The 19,405-nt window shown below is 45.6% G+C and overlaps 1 protein-coding gene across 1 annotated transcript in view; it reads right to left on the bottom strand.

The window, feature by feature from the left end:
* Positions 1–18,535, bottom strand: part of ATP13A5 (ATPase 13A5) — a 52,070-nt gene extending 33,535 nt beyond the window's left edge. Inside the window, exons 1-10 of the mRNA XM_074962852.1 lie at positions 18,435–18,535; positions 9,463–9,636; positions 8,180–8,326; positions 7,916–7,986; positions 7,745–7,825; positions 7,022–7,091; positions 5,059–5,193; positions 2,928–3,000; positions 2,323–2,454; positions 1,559–1,729 (exon numbers count right to left, since the gene is read on the bottom strand). Coding sequence (XP_074818953.1) covers positions 1,559–1,729; positions 2,323–2,454; positions 2,928–3,000; positions 5,059–5,193; positions 7,022–7,091; positions 7,745–7,825; positions 7,916–7,986; positions 8,180–8,326; positions 9,463–9,636; positions 18,435–18,497 — 1,117 coding nt within the window. The 5' untranslated portion in view covers positions 18,498–18,535. The remainder of the gene's footprint in view (positions 1–1,558; positions 1,730–2,322; positions 2,455–2,927; positions 3,001–5,058; positions 5,194–7,021; positions 7,092–7,744; positions 7,826–7,915; positions 7,987–8,179; positions 8,327–9,462; positions 9,637–18,434) is intronic.
* Positions 18,536–19,405: the final 870 nt, after the last annotated feature.

Here is a 19,405-nt window from a genome sequence, read left to right as displayed (position 1 = left end):
CCCCACTTTACACCTTCACATGGGTGGTGGTAGCCGATCCCTCAGTGCACTCTGTGCCTCTGGGAGGTGGATTTCACCCCTGCTCTGAATGCACAGGCATGGATGGGAGAGACCTGGGGAAGAATATTGTACCTATGCTTATAGGAACCCCTATACTGGGAGCACAGAGGGGAAGCAGGAGACACTATTCTGTAGTAGGGCTGGAATAGCAGCCACAAAGGACCTTGTCTGTGGGTTTGGGCTTTAGTCCGTAGGCTCCGTCTACACTGCATATGGGAGCAAGCTCCCAGCCTGGGCCCACAGACTTGTGCTAGCAGAGTGCGTGCTATAAACAGCGGTGTAGATGTTGCTTTCACATTGTGGCTCGGGCTGGAGCTCAGGCACTAAAGTCTAGAGGGATGGGGCGGGCGTGTGAGTGCAAGCTCCAGCCTCAGCTGCAATGTAAATCACCGTCTAAACAATTATTTTTAGTGTACTAGTGTGAACCCTGCTTGCACAAGTCTGTGGGATGGGAAGCTCTCTCCCAGATGCAGCAGAGACACACCCCTAGTGCCGTGCAGTAAGATAGCTTACTCAGCCTTTGCGAGTGTGATGGAGGGAGGGGGTGAATGTCATCTGTGATTAAATAAAACTCAGACTGCAGTGGACTAAACATTCTTTATTTACCAAAATAGATCAGCTCACTCACATTAAATGGGAATAGTGAGATTTCTTTCTAAAAAGCTGTCAGCAGTGGTGAAAGGTGCCAGGTTGACAGCCATGGAGATCGAGGTCCACTAGTCAGTGCGAAAGGAAGAGATACAGAACCGAGCAGTGGCCGTTCACGCTTCCTGTGCTATCCTGGCAGCGTACCTGGGTCTGGTCTGCACGCAGTTACTGTGCTGCCATAACTATTTTGGGTGACTGCAATAGTTATACCTCTACAAACCCTAGTGCGAATGCAGTAACACCGGTATAAAGATATATACATCTTATTTCCCTTCCCATATGGGAATAGCTATACTGCTATAAAGCACCTTTCTACTGATAAAAGAAGAGGAGTACTTGTGGCACCTTAGAGACTAACCAATTTATTTGAGCATAAGCTTTCGTGAGCTACAGCTCACTTCATCGGATGCTCACGAAAGCTTATGCTCAAATAAATTGGTTAGTCTCTAAGGTGCCACAAGTCCTCCTTTTCTTTTTGCGAATACAGACTAACACGGCTGTTGCTCTGAAACCTTTCTACTGATATAACTGCAGGTTGCACCACTTTATAATGGTCTGGTTAAAGCTTTTGTCTGTAGACAAGCCCCCAGAGGGTTTTGTGAGTAGACAAACCCAGGCCCATCTACTGAGACTGCCGTCGAGGGAGCCCAGTAACACTGGTCGTCTGGAATGTGGGCCCCTGTCCACTAGGAACTAGACTGAGACCCACCAAAACACAACCATCAGATGGGAATAAATAACTTCCAGTCTCTGACATGGGCTGGATTTGAACCAGAGATGTAGCTTTACTATATGTCCCCTGGGCCATCTGGTCCCCACCACCCTGACCAGTAAAATCAAAAATAAATACCAGTTTGCAGCACAACAGCTCTCACTGGTCCTTTGCCTGTGGGCTTGGTCTGGATGACCTCTGTTCCACAGAAGAGGACATGTCTTCGGTAATCCTCTGCACTATGTGTTTTCCAGGACCTGGTGTTCTCAGTATGGGGCAAAGCGGTTTTAGTGACTGGAATACTTTCACCTAAAGATCATGTTGTACAGTTCCAGTTAGGATGTATTTAAATTCCATCAGACTCTGAATATATATTAATTGCACATTCCCTATTAGCAAGAATTTTTAATAAATAAATAAATAAATTCACTGAATGATGGCTATGATTTTTAAAATCCGAGCACTTCAGACACCTCCCTAGTTTTCAATCTAAAGACGTGGGTCAAACTTTGCCCTCAGATAGACACAGTTTTATAGTGGCTAAGTGTATATGTGTGACACTGCATTCTGCTGCTGAAGTGTGTGCAGAGCGCATTACAACATCCGAGCATTTAAAAACAATTTTTTTGTGTTTGTTGTATTTCCTGTTCCTGACAATACATTACATAGATCTGGTTTCATTTTTAGTAAGAAATTGAGTTATGCTGAGCAATTTAGAACTAATCAGAAGCCCTTCCCAAGGAGACTGCAAATTATTCAGAACACTGTCTTTCCTTATTTTGCAACAACTCATTCTGACATAGGATAAACAATTTGTAATCAGAATTGATAAAAACATATCTCCAGAGAGAGAGCAAAGAACTGCATGGAGACAAAAGACAAATCAAAATCCAAGTTTATACCTGTGAGCATGCCTTCATCTACAATACAGCCTCCATCGATCAGGATAGCATCACATGGCAAAGAATGCTTCTTTCCTTCTAAAACAAGGATGTCTCCTGGGACCAAATAACGAGACTCCAGCTTTTTGCAACCTATAGTAAAATATAAAATGAAGTGAGTGTTCACTTAGACACAGGTTATGATCCACAGGAACATATTAAGGCCTGCACTACACAACCAACCTGCCTTCCTCCATTGTTTGGTTTCGGAGGAACCACACTTATGGATCTTCATCGGAAGCTTATGCTCAAATAAATTGGGTAGTCTCTAAGGTGCCACAAGTACTCCTTTTGTTTTTGCGAATACAGACTGGCACGGCTGTTACTCTGAAACTGAGGTGAGGAACCCTGTAGTAGAGCAGGGAATTGAGCCCTTGTCTCACATGTCAATGGCTAACATCCTAATCACAGTACTATAGAATTACTTTACCCAATTTGTTCTTGATACTGAAATACACCTGCAAGCAGATAAGCCTAAGTATGTCTGTGTACTTCCAAATGCAGAGTTTGACCTTCTATTGAATTAGAAGGGGTAGGGGGAAGAAGGCCAACTGGACATCACTTACCTTCGTCCTTTGTGCAGGCTGTAACCTGGACTTTGTTGTGTTCCTCAACAAGGTCATGCAGCTTGACAGATTGCTGTTGATTGGTAGCAAATTAAGTCTTGAAATACTAATACAGAACTTGTGCCAAGCAAAACATTATACTTTAGTGATCAAGAGTAAGCTTCATAATAGTGAAACTGAACTTAATTGGATTATAAGTGGTAAGATTCATACTCCCTATGTTTTCCTTACTAATCAGGAAATGTGTTCAAAAGGTTTTCCCCTAGTTAGACAACAGAACAAGCTGTACAGTGTACTGAGGCCTGATTTTCCACTCATTCAAATTTCACATCAGTAAAGTTACTCCTGCTTTGCAACACTAAGAAATGAATCAGGCTGTTTTCAATGACTTCCAATCTCCAAGTAGTGAATTTCCACATGTTGGTCCATTTTTTTCCCTGCTAGAAAGGGGCTCAATAGAACAACTGAGTGTAAAGATACAGTTATTACAGAGGTTACTACTGCAAAAAAACAGAAACAGAATCTATACTTTTGGTCATTTTAGCTAGGCATCTCTACATGGCAGGTGGCTGGTTGTAATCCAATCTGGCAATTTGCATATCCAGAGTTCTAACCTGATGAGGTGAAGTATCACAGGTTTGGGCTGTGTACAGTATTGTAGCAGGGATATGTCACCTTAATTTAAAAGTTACTTATAAAATCTAGTCATAGGTGTGGGCTTCTTAATCAGTGTTCTTCTTATGAAAACTTCATACCAGTTGGAAGAAGACCCTGAGGCTCAAAAAGCTGTCACTCTTCATGCTAAAAGCTTGGACTTTGACCTTGCCCAAGAACACCGCCTAGCCCATTGTTTGTGTTCTGGGTGCACTGGAATGCTGGATGTGCACAACAATTGAAATGCCACGCTGGGGCTGCTTCGCCCGTATGCTTGCTTGGACCTGTGTGAGGTTTGTGCTGTGCATTTGAGCTAGGACAGTAACAAACTAGAAGTAACTCAGTGCCATAATCTACTCCAACAAGGACAGTAGCTCATCTGTCTCCGGGGTGGTGGTGAACAGGGCAGAGCCCACTATCACTTGCTCTAGGATTCAATTCTTGTAAGTACGTGACTTAGTAATTCAGTGGAGGTCATATGTAAAAGATGTAGGGCCATTTTTCATCGGTGACTCACACTGTAGCTTGTTACACATGGTTTACAACCCATGTTTAAGTGATAAAGCAGTGTCCCTTGCACCAAGATGACAGTCAGTCGGAAGTCTGAAAGCTGACTTTCCCACTGCCTCCCCCTTCCACTGCCACCTCAGCAATGCATTTATGTCACTCAGTTTGCAAACCATGGAATGCCAAACTGCTGAAATTAAACTACTTTACCACCCAGCCGAACCTTGTCTCAAATGCCTGAATTGCCTGTTCCTTGAGCTTTGAAAATAGGGTTATTTTTCTTTGTATAGTTTTTCGCAGTCGGAGTTCGCTGCCTGGCCAAGATGGCTGGCAGCTCTGAATACCAGGAGAGGCTATTCTCTGTACTTTTAGCCTGACTTAAAGGCAGGAAGTGCCAGAAATGTTAGGAGTATTTGTCCTCACAAACAGCCTGGTCCTGCAAAGTGCTGAGGTCCCAGAGCAGTGAGCAAGTACCTCAGCAGGTTGAACTAATAAATTCTAAGCCTGGTATGCAGACTAAATGAAGCAATTCAGGTACATCTTGGATAAGCATGTTAGCTTTGGGTGCATAGGCCAACTCGGAACATTTTTGTGGCTTCATCTGAAAAATACAATATCTTTTTCCTCAGAGAATGACTGAGGTAAAGTGAAGTTACTGGAAGATGTGTCTAAAAGGCAGAGATGTATTAACTCATCTGAGAATTTAAAACTACTTCCACATATTTTTTTTTTATGTTAAGGCCTGTTATTTGCAGGCTCTGAACCCCCTTGCACTTTGGGAAAATCCAAGCTGGATCCAAAATTCATGGATGGCCCAACTCTAATCTTCAGTGAATTTGTGGAATCTGCAATAATACCAGCTAACCAAAAGCACTGAGTGCAGAAATTGCTTCTTATTCTGTGTCTGAGAGAAATGAAAGTATTACGGCTGGCTGAACTGGGAAACTGATGACACGAATAGCAGCCTTACCTGTCTGAGATCATACACTGTTAAGCCAATAGAAATGATTGACAAGATTATGATAGCCATGGAATACTCGATGTAACCTTGGCTCAGCCACAGAGTCAGAGTGAAGGCTTGGAACACATAAAAGGGATTTAAAATCTGCAAACACAAATGTATCACACCGTCAGGAGAAATTCACAGGTTGTTCAGCGGCCGCTTACATGTGGGACAAGATGAAAAGGTTTCACCAGAGATTTCAAGGAATCTTTTCAGTGTAATTTAAAACAAAATTGTGGTGCTCGTCACAAGCCAATGCTCTCCCATGGTGGTTCAGGGGACTGATCGCTTTCACCTCCACTTTGTCGATTTGATCTGGCTCAGAACTAGTTGCCATCTGGTGGCTGTGCAGTGATTTCTCCAAAATGAATTGGTGGTCTCAAGCTGTCTCGATACGAGCCCTCTCTTCAGTCATTAAACTAAAGGCTCCATTCTGGAGAAGTCAGCATACCCACTGAAGGCAATGGGATCTTTGCCTGCATAAGGCTAGCACTGAGTAAATAATTTACTGAAAAATTTAACTCCTGAATGAAAATTATGGGAACACACTTTCACAGATATTCACCCAGGTGTAAGGAATGAAGGGTCAGGAGCAAAACAAAGATGTACGCTCAGCCAATACAGTAGTAGCCCAGCCAATATTACCACCAGGGCACCCCTTCTCGGACACTTCCTTGTGCAAAGCACCACAGCTTTCAGAGACCTGCCTAGAGGCACAGTCCTAAAAACCGTCACGCATGAGGCTGCACACTTTCATGCCCATGTAAAGTTCAAATTAACTAGCCTGTTTTAAAGTGCTCTCTTGGAGTTCTCTTGGGCATTACAATTCCTGCACTCAATACTGAGTGCAGTCACTTCTGCAGAGAAACAGCAGCTGTTTAGCAGGGTACAGCACTATGAACGAATAGCTTAGGATACAAAGTCAAAAATACTTTCTGTATTTCAATTGACAAGGAGAATTTAAGGAGACAGAATGTAGGACACTCGGCTAACCTCTATCCTTGCAAAACGTGCTATTGGATTATTAATGATCAAACCTGAAATTGTACACCTCGTCTTAAAGATGGTGACTCCTCACACCAGGATGGGTATCAATCTAGTACTGACCCCGAGGGAACAAGTACTCAGTCACCAACACCACTTGCTGTGAAACCTATATTTTTATTGGGGGCTGGTCACCCATTAAGGTACCGCTCATGTCTGGCTCATCGTATGAGATACAATGAGTTCCTAATCGGAAGTAGTGTGGCTACACCCTATATGGATGTGCTCATATGCAGAATAGTCCTGACTTCTCTCTTACAGAAGCTTTACACTAATGTAACTCAGTGGAGTTACTCTTGATTTATACCACAGTGACAACGAGACCAGAACAAGACCCAGCAATCACATTTTTCTTTTTTAATGCGCCATCTATTTTTTTTTAAACTGTACATAAAGGGTCAAATTGTCCTCTGTGTTATACCAGTATAACTCCATTGTAGTTAAAGGAATGGAACTGGCATAACTGAAGGGATGACTGTACCATGTATCACTGAGTTTTTTCTACACTGCTTTGTTTTAGTAAGGATCTAGGCCATCAATTGTTGAATTCCAGGGTAGAAAAATGAAATATTACTCTCAAAACGTTTCTGAGCTATCTCTTCAAGTTGCAGTGGGGGAGGTCTAGGTTGGATATTAGGAAACACTATTTCACTAGGAGGGTGGTGAAGCACTGGAATGGGTTACCTAGGGAGGTGGTGGAATCTCCTTCCTTAGAAGTTTTTAAGGTCAGGCTTGACAAAGCCCTGGCTGGGATGATTTAGTTGGGGATTGGTCCTGCTTTGAGCAGGGGGTTGGACTAGATGACCTCCTGAGGTCTCTTCCAACCCTACTCTTCTATGATTCTACGATTCAAATAACAAGACTTAAAAGTAGAGATGCAGCTTACCTCTTTAAAAAGTAACTTCCAAATAGGACGAATTTCAACTTCAATGGCATTGGGTCCACACACTAACCTCCTGTATGAGATCATGAATTGGTTAATATCAGAGAAACAAAGTTCCCTGGCATACTCCCTTATAGAAGGTTCCTAGCTCTTTCAGTTCAGACCTCTGATGTGACTAAGAATTCACATACACAAAAAATGACATTATAAAATAATGGTAAAACTATATCTTAAAAGTAATATCAAGAACACAGATGGTTGATTGGGACAGAAGTCTATCAAGAAGCTATTGAATCCGAGGTGGAATTACGCTGAGACCAATGTTCACTTGTCTCATGCAATTCCTGCAAGTTTTATAAAAGGCCGAAAAGAGTCTTTGATCTACCACTGACTCTTGCTGTGAGCCTGGCTTGGTAGACTGGTGAAACATGGGAGCACCTCCTCCCTTCATCTCCCATTCTTAGGGCCAATTGTAACCTCATTGAGTCAATGGCATTTCTCCAGATTTACATTACTGTAACTGAGGACATTCATGATTATGCTCCTCAGAGTGAAAGTTGCATTCATTTTTGTCCACCCTCTCAATGTCATCAGTGCACTTTACATTACTACTGAAGTAAATGGCAATAAACTGATGTGAAATGTGAGTACGGAAGAAAAGAATTGGGCCCGTATGCCTATTTAAATCTGAAATACCGAATAGACTAGAAATGCTGTGGACTGTACCTGATATTCTGTTCTTCGCACGTCAGACCAGTTCCAAACTTGTGATGTATATCGTAACATGAGTTGCTGTCATCTAGCGATCTAGGATAACCATGAGAAAGCTCAAACAATGATGTCCTGAAAGGAGCTTTTGCTTCTTCAAAGAACTTTGTAACGAGTGGTTAAACTCACCCAACTTTCTGGAACTGCTTCACAGAGAGATCCCAAATATACCGGATTTTCTGTACCTGAATGCTTCTGACCTGCAAAACCAAATAGCACAAATGCCATTTAGAACACCCAGATTCACTGTATTACAGGGCCAGTTCCCTTCCTTGATGTGTGGATATAATTCCAGTCAAAGTTAATGGGAGCCACAGGAGGAAATTGAGATAAGAGCTTTCATCCGCCTCTTCACCTAACACCACGTATTGTATACATCCATCCATGACTTACTTTTAATTCTGGCTTCATTATGGCTCTGTTTATGACAGAATCTTTGTCAGCAACAAAGAGACTATCTGATGTATCTCTAACTGATAGATTCATTGTGGACAAGTCGATCCAGGTCACCTTCTTTCTGGTGTATTTTTGAAATTCATCCTGGAGGAATAAAGAAAAGTTCAGTGTGCTTTGAAGGAATGACACATTCTTAGTGTAGGTCTCTGTGTAAAGCCATGGCAGAGACTGGCAGTACATAATTACAGAACTTTTGGTTAGGAGCCAAGAACAGAGAGCTTCATTACGGTCTGCTTCGCCTAATGAACTCTGTCTAGGTCTAAAACATCACCCATTTTAATCATGCTTCCTGACCCTGGAAAACATGTGTTTCCCAAAATGAGGGCTGCAATATTACTAAGGCCTTGCTATAGTAGAAAATGAGAACCAGTGTAACTAAATTTGATCTAATTACACAAGTGCAAATGCCAAATACAAATGCACTTAAACCAATTTAAATTGTGCTTTAATCAATATAGCTTGGTGTGGTCAGTTATTAATCACTATTACAACAATGCAGTAAGTTATGAATTGTTTTAAGTGCATCTATATTCGGGATGTAGTGCATATATTGGGGATCAAATGCATATTAGGTGTTTGCACTGATATAATTAGTGGAAGTCTAACATAACTCAGGCCTAAGATACAGCTCTCTAAAATTCAATCCTATAGAGTTTGTCTCATGATATTAGCCACATGCATTACACAAAAGACAGGCTCAAGCTTATTTGTTAGGATTGACCCCTCTGTTGTGTCCTGTCTTCTGCATTCTTGGGGGTTGGTAGGGTAAGCAAATACAGAAGAAGTTAGCATTCTGCAGTGTTATGCAGTAATCACATTGGAATGAGACCTACTCTAATGCTAGTGGTTAAGCAATGGGGATATGCAGTGTAAACGAGGCATCTAATGCTCAGTGGTAAAGTATCTGAATTCTAGTTAGTGTAACTCTAACCTCTGCACAATAGTTTTGAATCACTTTCCCTGAAAATGTCTGTATGGAAATGATTTGGAGTTAGTGGGCTCCTCAAATGCCTGACTTCTCCCTGCCAGTCCACATCTGAACTCGAGTATTTACACTGGAAAATACTAGAAAATTGCTGTTACACACTGAGAGAGTAGGACAGGCTGCTTAAGTGTGTGTGTGTGTGTGAAATGAATATGAATTATATTATATTTATATGAATTAATTAATTAATTAATAAGATGTCCAGTTAAAAGTACATTTTATAGTGTGCACTTACTGTTGTTCTAAGCAATATGACATCTGCTTCTTGCAAGTTACATGGGATGCAGTTTGCCCACACATCCCATGCTGGCTTCCAGTAAAACAGAAGGAGAAGAGCCCCACAGGAGAAGATATATCCAGCAATGCACATGGCTTTCCGGCAGCCTTGAGTTTTGTAGCCAAATATCTCCTGTGGGACAAAGAAAAGACATTATTTTGAAACGGTTTGACATTGAGACTTGTTTTAAAGGGCAGAGCTGCAAAGACTTTCTAGCTAATACACCCCCTTTAAGCAACCCCGTTTTCAGTTTGGGAGATGAAACTGTGTATCAGCTAAACATGTCATTAAAATTAAGGCAAAATATACACCAAACCCACCAAAACCAGGCAGTATCACATATTTAATATGGAAGGAAAGGCCCATTCTCAACCTTCCATCCATGTAGCTTTGAAGAATTAGCTTGATCCTATAGTTTTCCCTGCCATAATCCAGCTGGTCTGTCACAGTAATACTTCTACCTATCTAATTCATATATAGTCTCAGAGCCTTAAAACCCCAGCTACCCTGCAGCAGTGGAGTGTATTTGTACAGGAACTTTGTGTTACTGCAGGGAATCTACCCTGCAGGACAGAAACCCCCTTGAAGTTAGGAAGACTTTTCGTGGTTCTGAATAGTATATCTCTGAGTTTCTAATGTGCTATCAATGTAGTATCTGGGTGCCATATACATAATTAAGGATGCAATTTTTTTTTCCTGCCTGATGTCCCATAATGTGGTTCTTAATCATACACAGAACCCTGAGCACCTTTCTATGATCCTTCATTATCTTCCCTGTTTGTCCTTCCACTTTCATAACCTGGCATGCTGTTGTAGTCATAACATTCTATTGTTAAAAAATTATTACTGCATTTTCTAATCCCCATGTTTCTCCTCCAACTGCACCTTGGATTTTCATGTACATTAGTCTGCTTTATGTTTGGTCCACACTTCTGACAATCACCTATTATGTGTGCTGTAGCTCGTAATGCTTTTATTATGGTCCATCCCTTGCACTCAGGACCCTGGGTAGGTGTCTGTGCAATAACTCCACAACTCAACACCTACAAATCTGTCTAAAGTGAACAAACGTATAGTGAAATCCTGGCCTAACTGAAGCCCAGCAGGAGTTTTGTTGTTGGCTTTAATAGGGGCCAGGATTTTCACCCCCTGAGTCTGCTCCTTCCCCACTCTACAGTAGCTCCCAGGCTGGTGTTTTGCAAACCAACTACTGGGAAGATCTGCTGATTCACAAAGTGCCCACTTGGATTTCCACAGCCAATACTTCACTGACACTGAAAGGCCGTTTCCAAAGTGAGTACAATGAGATCCTTTCTGCATAGTGCCAGAGGGTTCAGCCCTTCTTAGCATAGGGCCAGAAGGGCTCAACCCTTCTGCATAGGGCCAGAAGGCCCAACCCTTCTCAGCACAGCACTGTACGGCAGGCACAGCAGTTCCAATGAAAGTGCATGCAGCAACCTCTGTCTGTGTCGCTCCTCAAACGCCATTTTCCCCAGATGTGAGCAAGTGAATAACTATTTTTTGCTGCCTGCCTCCACCTATCTTCACCTTCATTGTTCTCGCTCCTCCTTTCCCCTCACTGTTCGAATGTTTCCCCAGTCTGCTTTGTATCTCTCCTTATTTCTTAGCCCACTTCCTGGTTCTCTCACCCCCCTTACTGAGGCTCACTGGACTCTTCCCCATCACACAAACCACGAAGGCACGTTATTCCATTGTCCCATCCCACTGCCCTTCCCCGCAGATTACTCCCCTCCCTGCATCCGTCTCTACTCCCAACACTCCTGGTTCCTTTCTTCCCTACGACTCCTGTCTGTCCTCTACACACGCCGTCTGGGCACTCCCACAATGTCCTGTGCCCAGCCCCTGTCTCTATCACCCCACTGCCAGCATAGGGCCTGATTCTCTACCCAACACATGCATCATTCTCCTCTTGCCCCTGCAAGTCCTGTTTCCCTTCCCCCCGCCTCAAAAATCCCACCCAGGCCCTGTCTCTCCACCCTACACACAGTTCCCAACCAGGGTCCTGTCTGTGTCCCCACCCTCCTAGCCCCCTCCCCAATCCCACCCAGGCCCCGTCTCTCCACCCCACACACAGTTCCCTTCCCCAAACCAGGGGCTTGTCCGTGTCCCCACCCTCCTCCCCTCCCTCACATTCTGCCCCTCCAGGGACCTGTCCCCCCCGCACCAGGTGTGTCTCTCCCACTCCCACACATGGTGTCCCATCTGCCCCGCCCTCCTCCGCCCGCCCCGTCTCCAGGGTCCATCTCCCCCCGGCCGTACATGCTCGGCCCAGGGCTTGCGGCCGGGGTTGGAGGGGGCGGTGCTGGTGCTGCTGCACCTGGCGACCAGGAGGCAGGTGTGGGACTGTGAGGCCGCCAGGGCCGCCCGTCCAGCCTGCGGCCTGCCACGCTTCGCCAGGCCGGGGAGCCACCAGCCCCAGGCCGGCCTGCGCCGCGGGGGCCTGTCCGCAGCGCGGGGCCCTGTGGGGCTGGGAGGAGGAACTTCCCCCAGGCCGCAGGCCCTCCGCCCTCGGGAGAGGCCGGCCTGAGGCACCGCGGGGCAGGCACCGCAAACCAGGGAGCGCGCCCAGGCTGGCACCCGCGCTGGCACCCGCCCTGGCTCTCGGTGCAGAACGGCCGCCCAGCCAGCCGACACCGCCAGCCGCCCTGCTCTGCGCCCCTCCCGCGCTCCCCCTGCCTTCCTCCAGCACCCAGCCGGAGGCCGGGCTGCCACCTCTAAGGCACAAAAACCCGCCACCTCCTGCCGGAGCCGGAGCCCACACCGCTGCCGATGTGCCCCTGGCGCCTTTCCCGGGACCGCCACCTCCCAGAGACCATCCGCGGGACACCTGGGGAGATGGCACCCAGGCAGAAATCTACCTGCCTCTCTGTAAGAGCGGAGGGCATTTGAGTCACCCTGTGACATCCAGCGCACCCCTCACTAGCGGGGGGTGTTGGCCATAGCTTGGTCGGTCGCTCCCATGTTCATACTCAGCAGTGTAGGGCAGGAGACACCTAAATCTTGTCACTTGGGACAGGGGAGGCGAGGACTGGACGTGAGGGCCTCTCGAGATCCCTTCTGTCCTGTGATTCTATGGCTCACGCAGGTGCAAACTATAGACACACGCAGGTTTTAAGGTGACTGGACTCCGAGGAAGCTTAGACCCCAAACAGTCACCAAATCCTTATGGGAAAGTCCTATGGAATTTAATAGTAGTTAAAACAACAGCATTCTCCAAAAGCTTAATCGGATTACCGAGAAAAAAAATCTGCTGACTTAAATGGTGAGTGAAATCCTTTCTTTTTCTTTCTTTTTTTATATATAGTCCCATAGCAAGAATATAATTTTCTATTAAATTCTCTTGGTTGGTTAAAAAAAAATCTGTAGAGAGCTATCATTCTCTATCAATCTCTATCAGGTTTGTGTAAAAGGGAAGGGTCAGCATATTCTTCCATCTGTTCATTTGAAATACAAGCATGAAACAGACATCACAAACTTCTCAGGTCCTGCAAGGTGAATGGGAACTATATGTTCACTTCAGAACTTTGCTCTGATTAATATTGCCTGTTTGTAGAGTTCAGTGATATGTCTGAATCTGTAACGGGCTGGATTTTGATTAACCAGCTTACAACGGAAAGGTTACAGAATTGGTATTATTCACTTTCGGGAATAATGGACTTAACATATTTTGTACTGTCCAGGAGAGGGCTGGGCAGTACAGGACATAGATTTCTCCCCAGAAATGTAAGACTGGGGGTGTATTGGGGTCACCCTGCAGTATAACCAAGGCTGGTGAGAGCCAGGGTATAACCCGTGTGTGGCTGGCAGGCTGCAGTTACACACAGATACTCTGGGTGTGGCATGCATTCTGGAAGGCTGTTTGTGAGCGGCCCAGATGGGAGCTAATTCAGCAAGGCATTGTAAGGCACCCCAGGTTGCAGGGCAGGGGCGACACAGTCCCCCACTGCTCTGGATTGTATCCTGGTATGTCACACATCCATCCTATTTAAATTTTTAACTAGTGAAAGGCCCAAGACATTTGATTCCATTTTGGTTTCAAACACTCTGAATTTCTGCAGTGTGGTTCAATCTCTGTTGAGACAAGGACCAACTGCACAATTTGTATCTTGAGCCAGATTCCGAAACATCAGACAGACATATGCACATTTTGATGCTTGGATTCATGCCCATCTTTACTCTTCATCCCTCTCCCAGCTATACACAAACTACTTACATTTCCTCTGGCATGAGCAACTGTATCTATAGACTCAAATCTTGTATAACTCTATTGTCTGTAAAGAACAAACCACCCCTAGCAGTGGAGGAGGACTTTAAAACTGGATGGGTCATTTCCATTGCTTGTCATTATGACTTAGGGTTGTTTTTTTTCTTCTGCTGCACCTTTACAGATCCTTCTCTTTTGCCAATATGCATTTTCCAGACTGCAAGGGTCTATTCCTCTCTCTCTCTCCCTGGGAAAATCCTCAGAGAATTACCTGGACCCACTTTAGGATTGAGTCAGCTAAGACAAGGGAGACCCCATGTTCAGAAATGACTGGAGGAAATTCACATGGGTTCAACACAGTGTGCTGCACATGACTATAAATCCTCTTAATTCCTCTTCCCACCTTCATAATCCCTGAGAGTAATGCCTCGCTCAGGAGAGCAAATGTTGCCAGCCACCCACATTTAAAAGGCTTTGCAAGTAATAATCAGGTTCTGAGAATCAAATTATGCCGCAATATTGTGTCATCCACGCAAGCTAAATAAAACATAGGTGACTACTTAAACCACTCACAGGGCATTGTAGGTCCCCACTTGTTTGGAGGTATGTGAATCCCCAGACCCAGCCTCTGTTAATAAGTACATTTAAAAAAGAAAATTTCTATTTTATTTCATCCCGAAGGATTCTCAAACTGCTTAACAGCACTTGTAAACTTAATATACTCACTATAGTAGGGATCACATACTCCAGCACTGAAATACAACCACCTCTGTATGGGGTAGGGGAGGGAGTCTGAACTGCTTAATCTTCTACAGGATAGAAACCAAAGAAGATCATATCTGGTGGAAACCACAGGGAGTTTAGGAAAACAGAATGTAATTCCACATGTTGGAACTTGGCTAGGGAAGCCAAACTCTTAGCAAGTAGGTTTCACCAGTTTAATCTAAGGTGGGATTTTAAAATTATTTAGTTAGACATAAAGAACCTGTGTAGACACTCTTAGTTCAGTTTGAGAGTGGTTTATTTGATTTAGCTTAAACCTGTTCCTAATCAATTTAAATTAAAGCCTGGTTAAACTGAAATAAGAATATCCAATGGGAGCTGCTGGAAGCGGCGCAGGCCGAGGGACGTACTGACCACCGCTTCCAGCAGCTCCCATTGGCCTGGAGCAGCGAACTGCAGCCAGTGGGAGCCGCGATCGGCCGAACCTGCGGACGCGGCAGGTAAACAAACCAGCCCGGCCCGCCAGGGGCTTTCCCTGTGCAAGCAGCGGAACGAGTTTGGGAACCACTGCTCCAGTGGAACTAGTTCGCTCATCACTAGCTAATTAGACCAAATGATGCTGAGCAATGCGAGGATGAGAAGTGAAAGGACTGGCTGTCATAAAAAAACATGGCAGCATGTCCAGCTATGTGGCCTCTCTAATTCTGTGTCCCCTGAAGCCTGATTGAACTATATTGAACAAGTTGGACTGCAAAGGAGGAGTTCACAATTGATAGTAGATCATGCTTTTGCATTCTTAAAGTCAATGTATTATGTGCCCATCGTCGTGGCTTCTGATCTCTGAGGCACACTCAAAGACTGAATGCTGTGCAGGACAGCCCACATCCTGCCAGAGGAATGCTACTCCATCGATCAAACAGTAGTTTAGGTGGAAAGAGGAGCCATGGGCCATTCCCCATCTGAACCAGACTAGCAGGCTATCAGAGCGTGTGTGTTCTCTCCACTGAAACAGCCTGCCTCCCCTTCTTCCGAATAAATGGACTATGAACAACCCAATGGCTTCCGCTGACCTTGTCCTTTGTGATGGTGCATAAAGAGGTGGGCACTCGTAAAGGAGGTCCCAAATCCAATGGGTCTTTATAGATTAAAATTAACACCTTTTGCTGAACCTGGAAGCTGACGAGACACTAGTGTTCATCTATGCTGGTGAACTCTATGTTCTGTACTAACTGATGTAACTTCTTGGGGTTATCCCCTCGAAGTGCCCAACCAGGACTTTAGAACAACCAAAGAACAGACTGCCCCCAGAGATCCCATCCCAGGTTTTACACTGAACCTAGCATAGGAGTGAGGGTATATGCCCATGCACTGCACACACAGTTGGGAAAGCTCACAATAAAGTACCTCACTGTCAAGTCTCCGTGCTTTGATTTAAGCAGCTTCCCAGTCACCTGGGACCTGACCGATGAAGCTGCTGAGTGCTCATTAAGTTGAGCCCTGAGTGGAGCCTTTGAAAGAAAACATGCGCTAAAAACCTGAAGAAAATTGGGCAGATCTTCAGCTGATGAAGGTTCCTGATGCAGGGCATGTTAAAGGCTGTTGAAATGGGATGGAACAGGTCCAGATTCTCCTGACTTAGTGTAGCCATAGCAGGTAAACACTTGCTCAGCAGCCAAAGTGGGGTTTGGTTGTACACCACGTTGTTGACCCTATGCCCTGCATCCCATCGACAGGATCATCCAACACAGATCCAGTACAAGAGGAGCCAGCTGTGATAATGTATGGACAGACAGCTCTGGAAGCCGAATGCTTAACGTTCAGGCGATAAAACGTATAGAAGAGAGGAACTGAGGGAAAAGACAGGACATTGATGATCATTTCTGCTGAGCCTAGGAACCTGTTTGTGGCATTAAAGATGTTGCAGGATGATGCCACCTAAAGGCAACATAATACTTGGGAATCAGGCAGCCATGGCTTTGGCAAGCAGAGCTGTGACACATTCCCATGGCAACTCAGCCCCATTCCAGCAGCGCTTTGTCTCTTGGTCTGATGAACTGGCACAGAATGTGCTGAGCTGGAGCCTTCAACCTCCTAAGCACACGCTCTTCCCTGCCACAGACGAGTGCAACCAAAGGGCCACACTGTGCAAGGTAGAGAGAGAGTGTGTGAGAGAGAGAGAGAGACATCCTTTAACCCCCCACTGGGGCCAGACACAGTGTAGCTGGGGAGTACAGGCCCCGTGTGAGGCTAGGACTTGTAACGATAACCTCTCAAAGAGGTAATGAGCAAGAGGAGGATTCCTCCTGCTCCCTCTGGCACTCATGAGCAGACTGGCTGCCCCGTCTACAAGGGAGGGGAAAGGTGCAGGGAAGCCTTTCATCTGTGCACCACCCAGGAAACAGCCCATAACTTTGTAACAGCATTGGGACGCCCCATAGGCCACTGTTGCAGGTGGTCTCGGCATGTCTGTTTTTCTGACTGTACAGGAATTAGAACTTTGAGAAATGCTTTTTGTTGGTTGTGGTGCAGTTATTTTCAGCTGCTGGCCATGTCACCAGCAAAGTCTGCTGACAGCCTTGATTTGGCTAAGAATCATTCTTCAGTGTAGCTGGATGATGTGCCCGGGCTAGCCAACAAGACATTAAAACATTCCACCCCCGCCGTCTTGCCCTGTATGTGATATAGGAGCCCCTGCCATTCACCAGGGACTGGATTGAGACCCTCAGCTCTCTTCAGGGATGCTGCTTAACGCCAAAAGGCGCTGCTAAAATACTGTAATTTACAAAGCTCAGCTATAAGATTTATATTTCTTAGGAAGTTGGGGTTGGGTAAAAAGCTACAGTTGCATCAGGGGGAAACCTGAGAAGCAGCTCCTGTGGGCATTATGCCAGCAGAGGACAGAGGCTCAAAGGTCCTCGGGGGGCTGGGTGAGGAGAGAGTGGAAACTGCTCTACTGTCAATGGGTGTAGCACATGCCCCTCCCAGCAGCTGTCTGCAGTGGATGCAGAAGGGTTAGGGTCACGGCAACTCTCCTTTCCTAGTCCCTCAGGAGCATCTGGCACTGCGAATGCTGCTAGCATCAGAGCATGAGCACCCGGATTCTAGCTACCCCTTGCACAAGTGCCTGGGAGGAGAAAGCCCCCTTCTCTCGCTCTCCCCACCACCACTCCTTTGTGCACACTGCATGAGCTGCTAAAATGTGGAAGTAATTGTACTTCCAAAGCACTTCCCCCTGCTCCACCTTTCCCACTTCCCCCAAATGCTGCAGTCACACAAGAACGCTCACCACAAAAAAGAGATAGGGCTGATTCTATGAACATTAACAAAAGCATCCTGAAGACAGGGGTTAGATTGGCAAGCACATCTGGAGAGCAATGGGATGCCACCCTGGGGGCTGCAATGGCAAAGCTTAGTCACCCCCAGACTTACAGCATGGAGGGTAGGACCCCAGAAATCCTCATGCAAGATTGCAGCAGGGTGTGCCTCAGCAAGAGTGACTCAGTCCCATCTTGGAAGAACTATGCAGGGTTGACTTCAACCAAGGAAAAAGAAAAATGTGGCCAGTTTATAAGCATCTTCCCTGTGATCTGTTCACCTGCAAGGTGGTGTCCCACATGAAGGGGTGGAAGCCCCATTGCTAAGGATGTTACGATTAGACTGGAGAAAGCCTGAGGAAAAGTACTGGTCAGAACAGTCCTTCACTGGCAGGGGCACTAGGTCTTTTTCCTTTCTCATTTCTGTGGGTTGAATCTTGATGTTCTTACTCAGGCAAAAAACCCCAACTGACATCAGTGAATAAATGACCTCAGGGTTTGACCCTCTGATTCAGCCTTCAACCAGAACCTATGCTGAAAACACCAAGCCCACTTTGAATGCTGAATTTAGCTGTAGAAAATACAGAGATCCATTGGAAATGGCACAGGCTGAGAGTGCTCAGTGAGGTGTAAAAGAAAACCAGAAATCACCCCCCTCCTTCCTTTACCAGCTCGTTTTCCTCTTTGGGGTTGAGCAATGCATGGTGATCCTTCCAGGACTTTTCTTCCATCAGTCTGGGTTAGTTTCACTCCAGGGAGTTGTCTCTTGGCTGGGAAGAGAGGTCTCGGATGCTGCTACTGACTTGAACTCAGGACATCAGTTAGTTCTCACCATGGTCCTATCCACTGCCTCTAAAAATCCCCGAGCATGCACCTTTGTTGTTGAACTGGCAACACAGGAAGGAAATCCATTCTCGCCTGTAAAGCTCTCAGGTATTTACTTATGCAACTCCTGCACGCCTCTCCCATCTAGTGTTATTTTGCTCAGTCATGTGAAAATTACCATTTAAAGTGACACCACCAAAGGCAAAATGAGGGAGGGAGCAAGTGAGTCATGCCTCCTGCTGGGCCCGCCTAGAGTTCTGGGCACCTCAGAACCAAACAGGAGCTGACGAATTGAAGGGAAATCAGAGCAGATCAGTAACGACAAGGCATTGGAGGGGATTAGCGTCCATAGAGAGACACAGATTTGGATCCCGAAGTTGGGAGATGTTGGGCTACTGAAGTCGGGTTCATTTCATTGGAGAGAACTCTCCATTTGTGGTTCAAAAGAAGAGTTCCCCCAAAGTTTGAGTCTGGGATTTGGTGTGGCCCAGGCAAGGAAGCCGGGATGTGGTTATGATCCAAATTTCCCATGGTTCAGAGCACTGTACAGAACTATGGTTTTGGTACAGCTGGATGTGTTATGTGCGGTCAAGCAAACAGCCGATGACCCTCAGACCTGCAAGTGGCATTCAGTGGGAAACGTTGCAAAGCAGGGACCTGGAGGGGGGTTACCCTCCACGAGTTCTGCTGGCAAGAGAGGAGCAGCAGGGCGGCTCTGCATGTATCATTACAGTAACACCTCACTTAACATCATCCCGGTTAATGTTGTTTCGTTGTTACGTTGCTGATCAATTAGAGAACACGCTTGTTTAAA

Source organism: Natator depressus, chromosome 9, assembly GCF_965152275.1.
Source record: "Natator depressus isolate rNatDep1 chromosome 9, rNatDep2.hap1, whole genome shotgun sequence".
NCBI classification, from domain to species: domain Eukaryota; kingdom Metazoa; phylum Chordata; order Testudines; family Cheloniidae; genus Natator; species Natator depressus.
The sequence above is the reverse complement of the archived record's forward strand: the minus strand, read 5'-3'. Positions and strand labels throughout refer to the sequence as shown.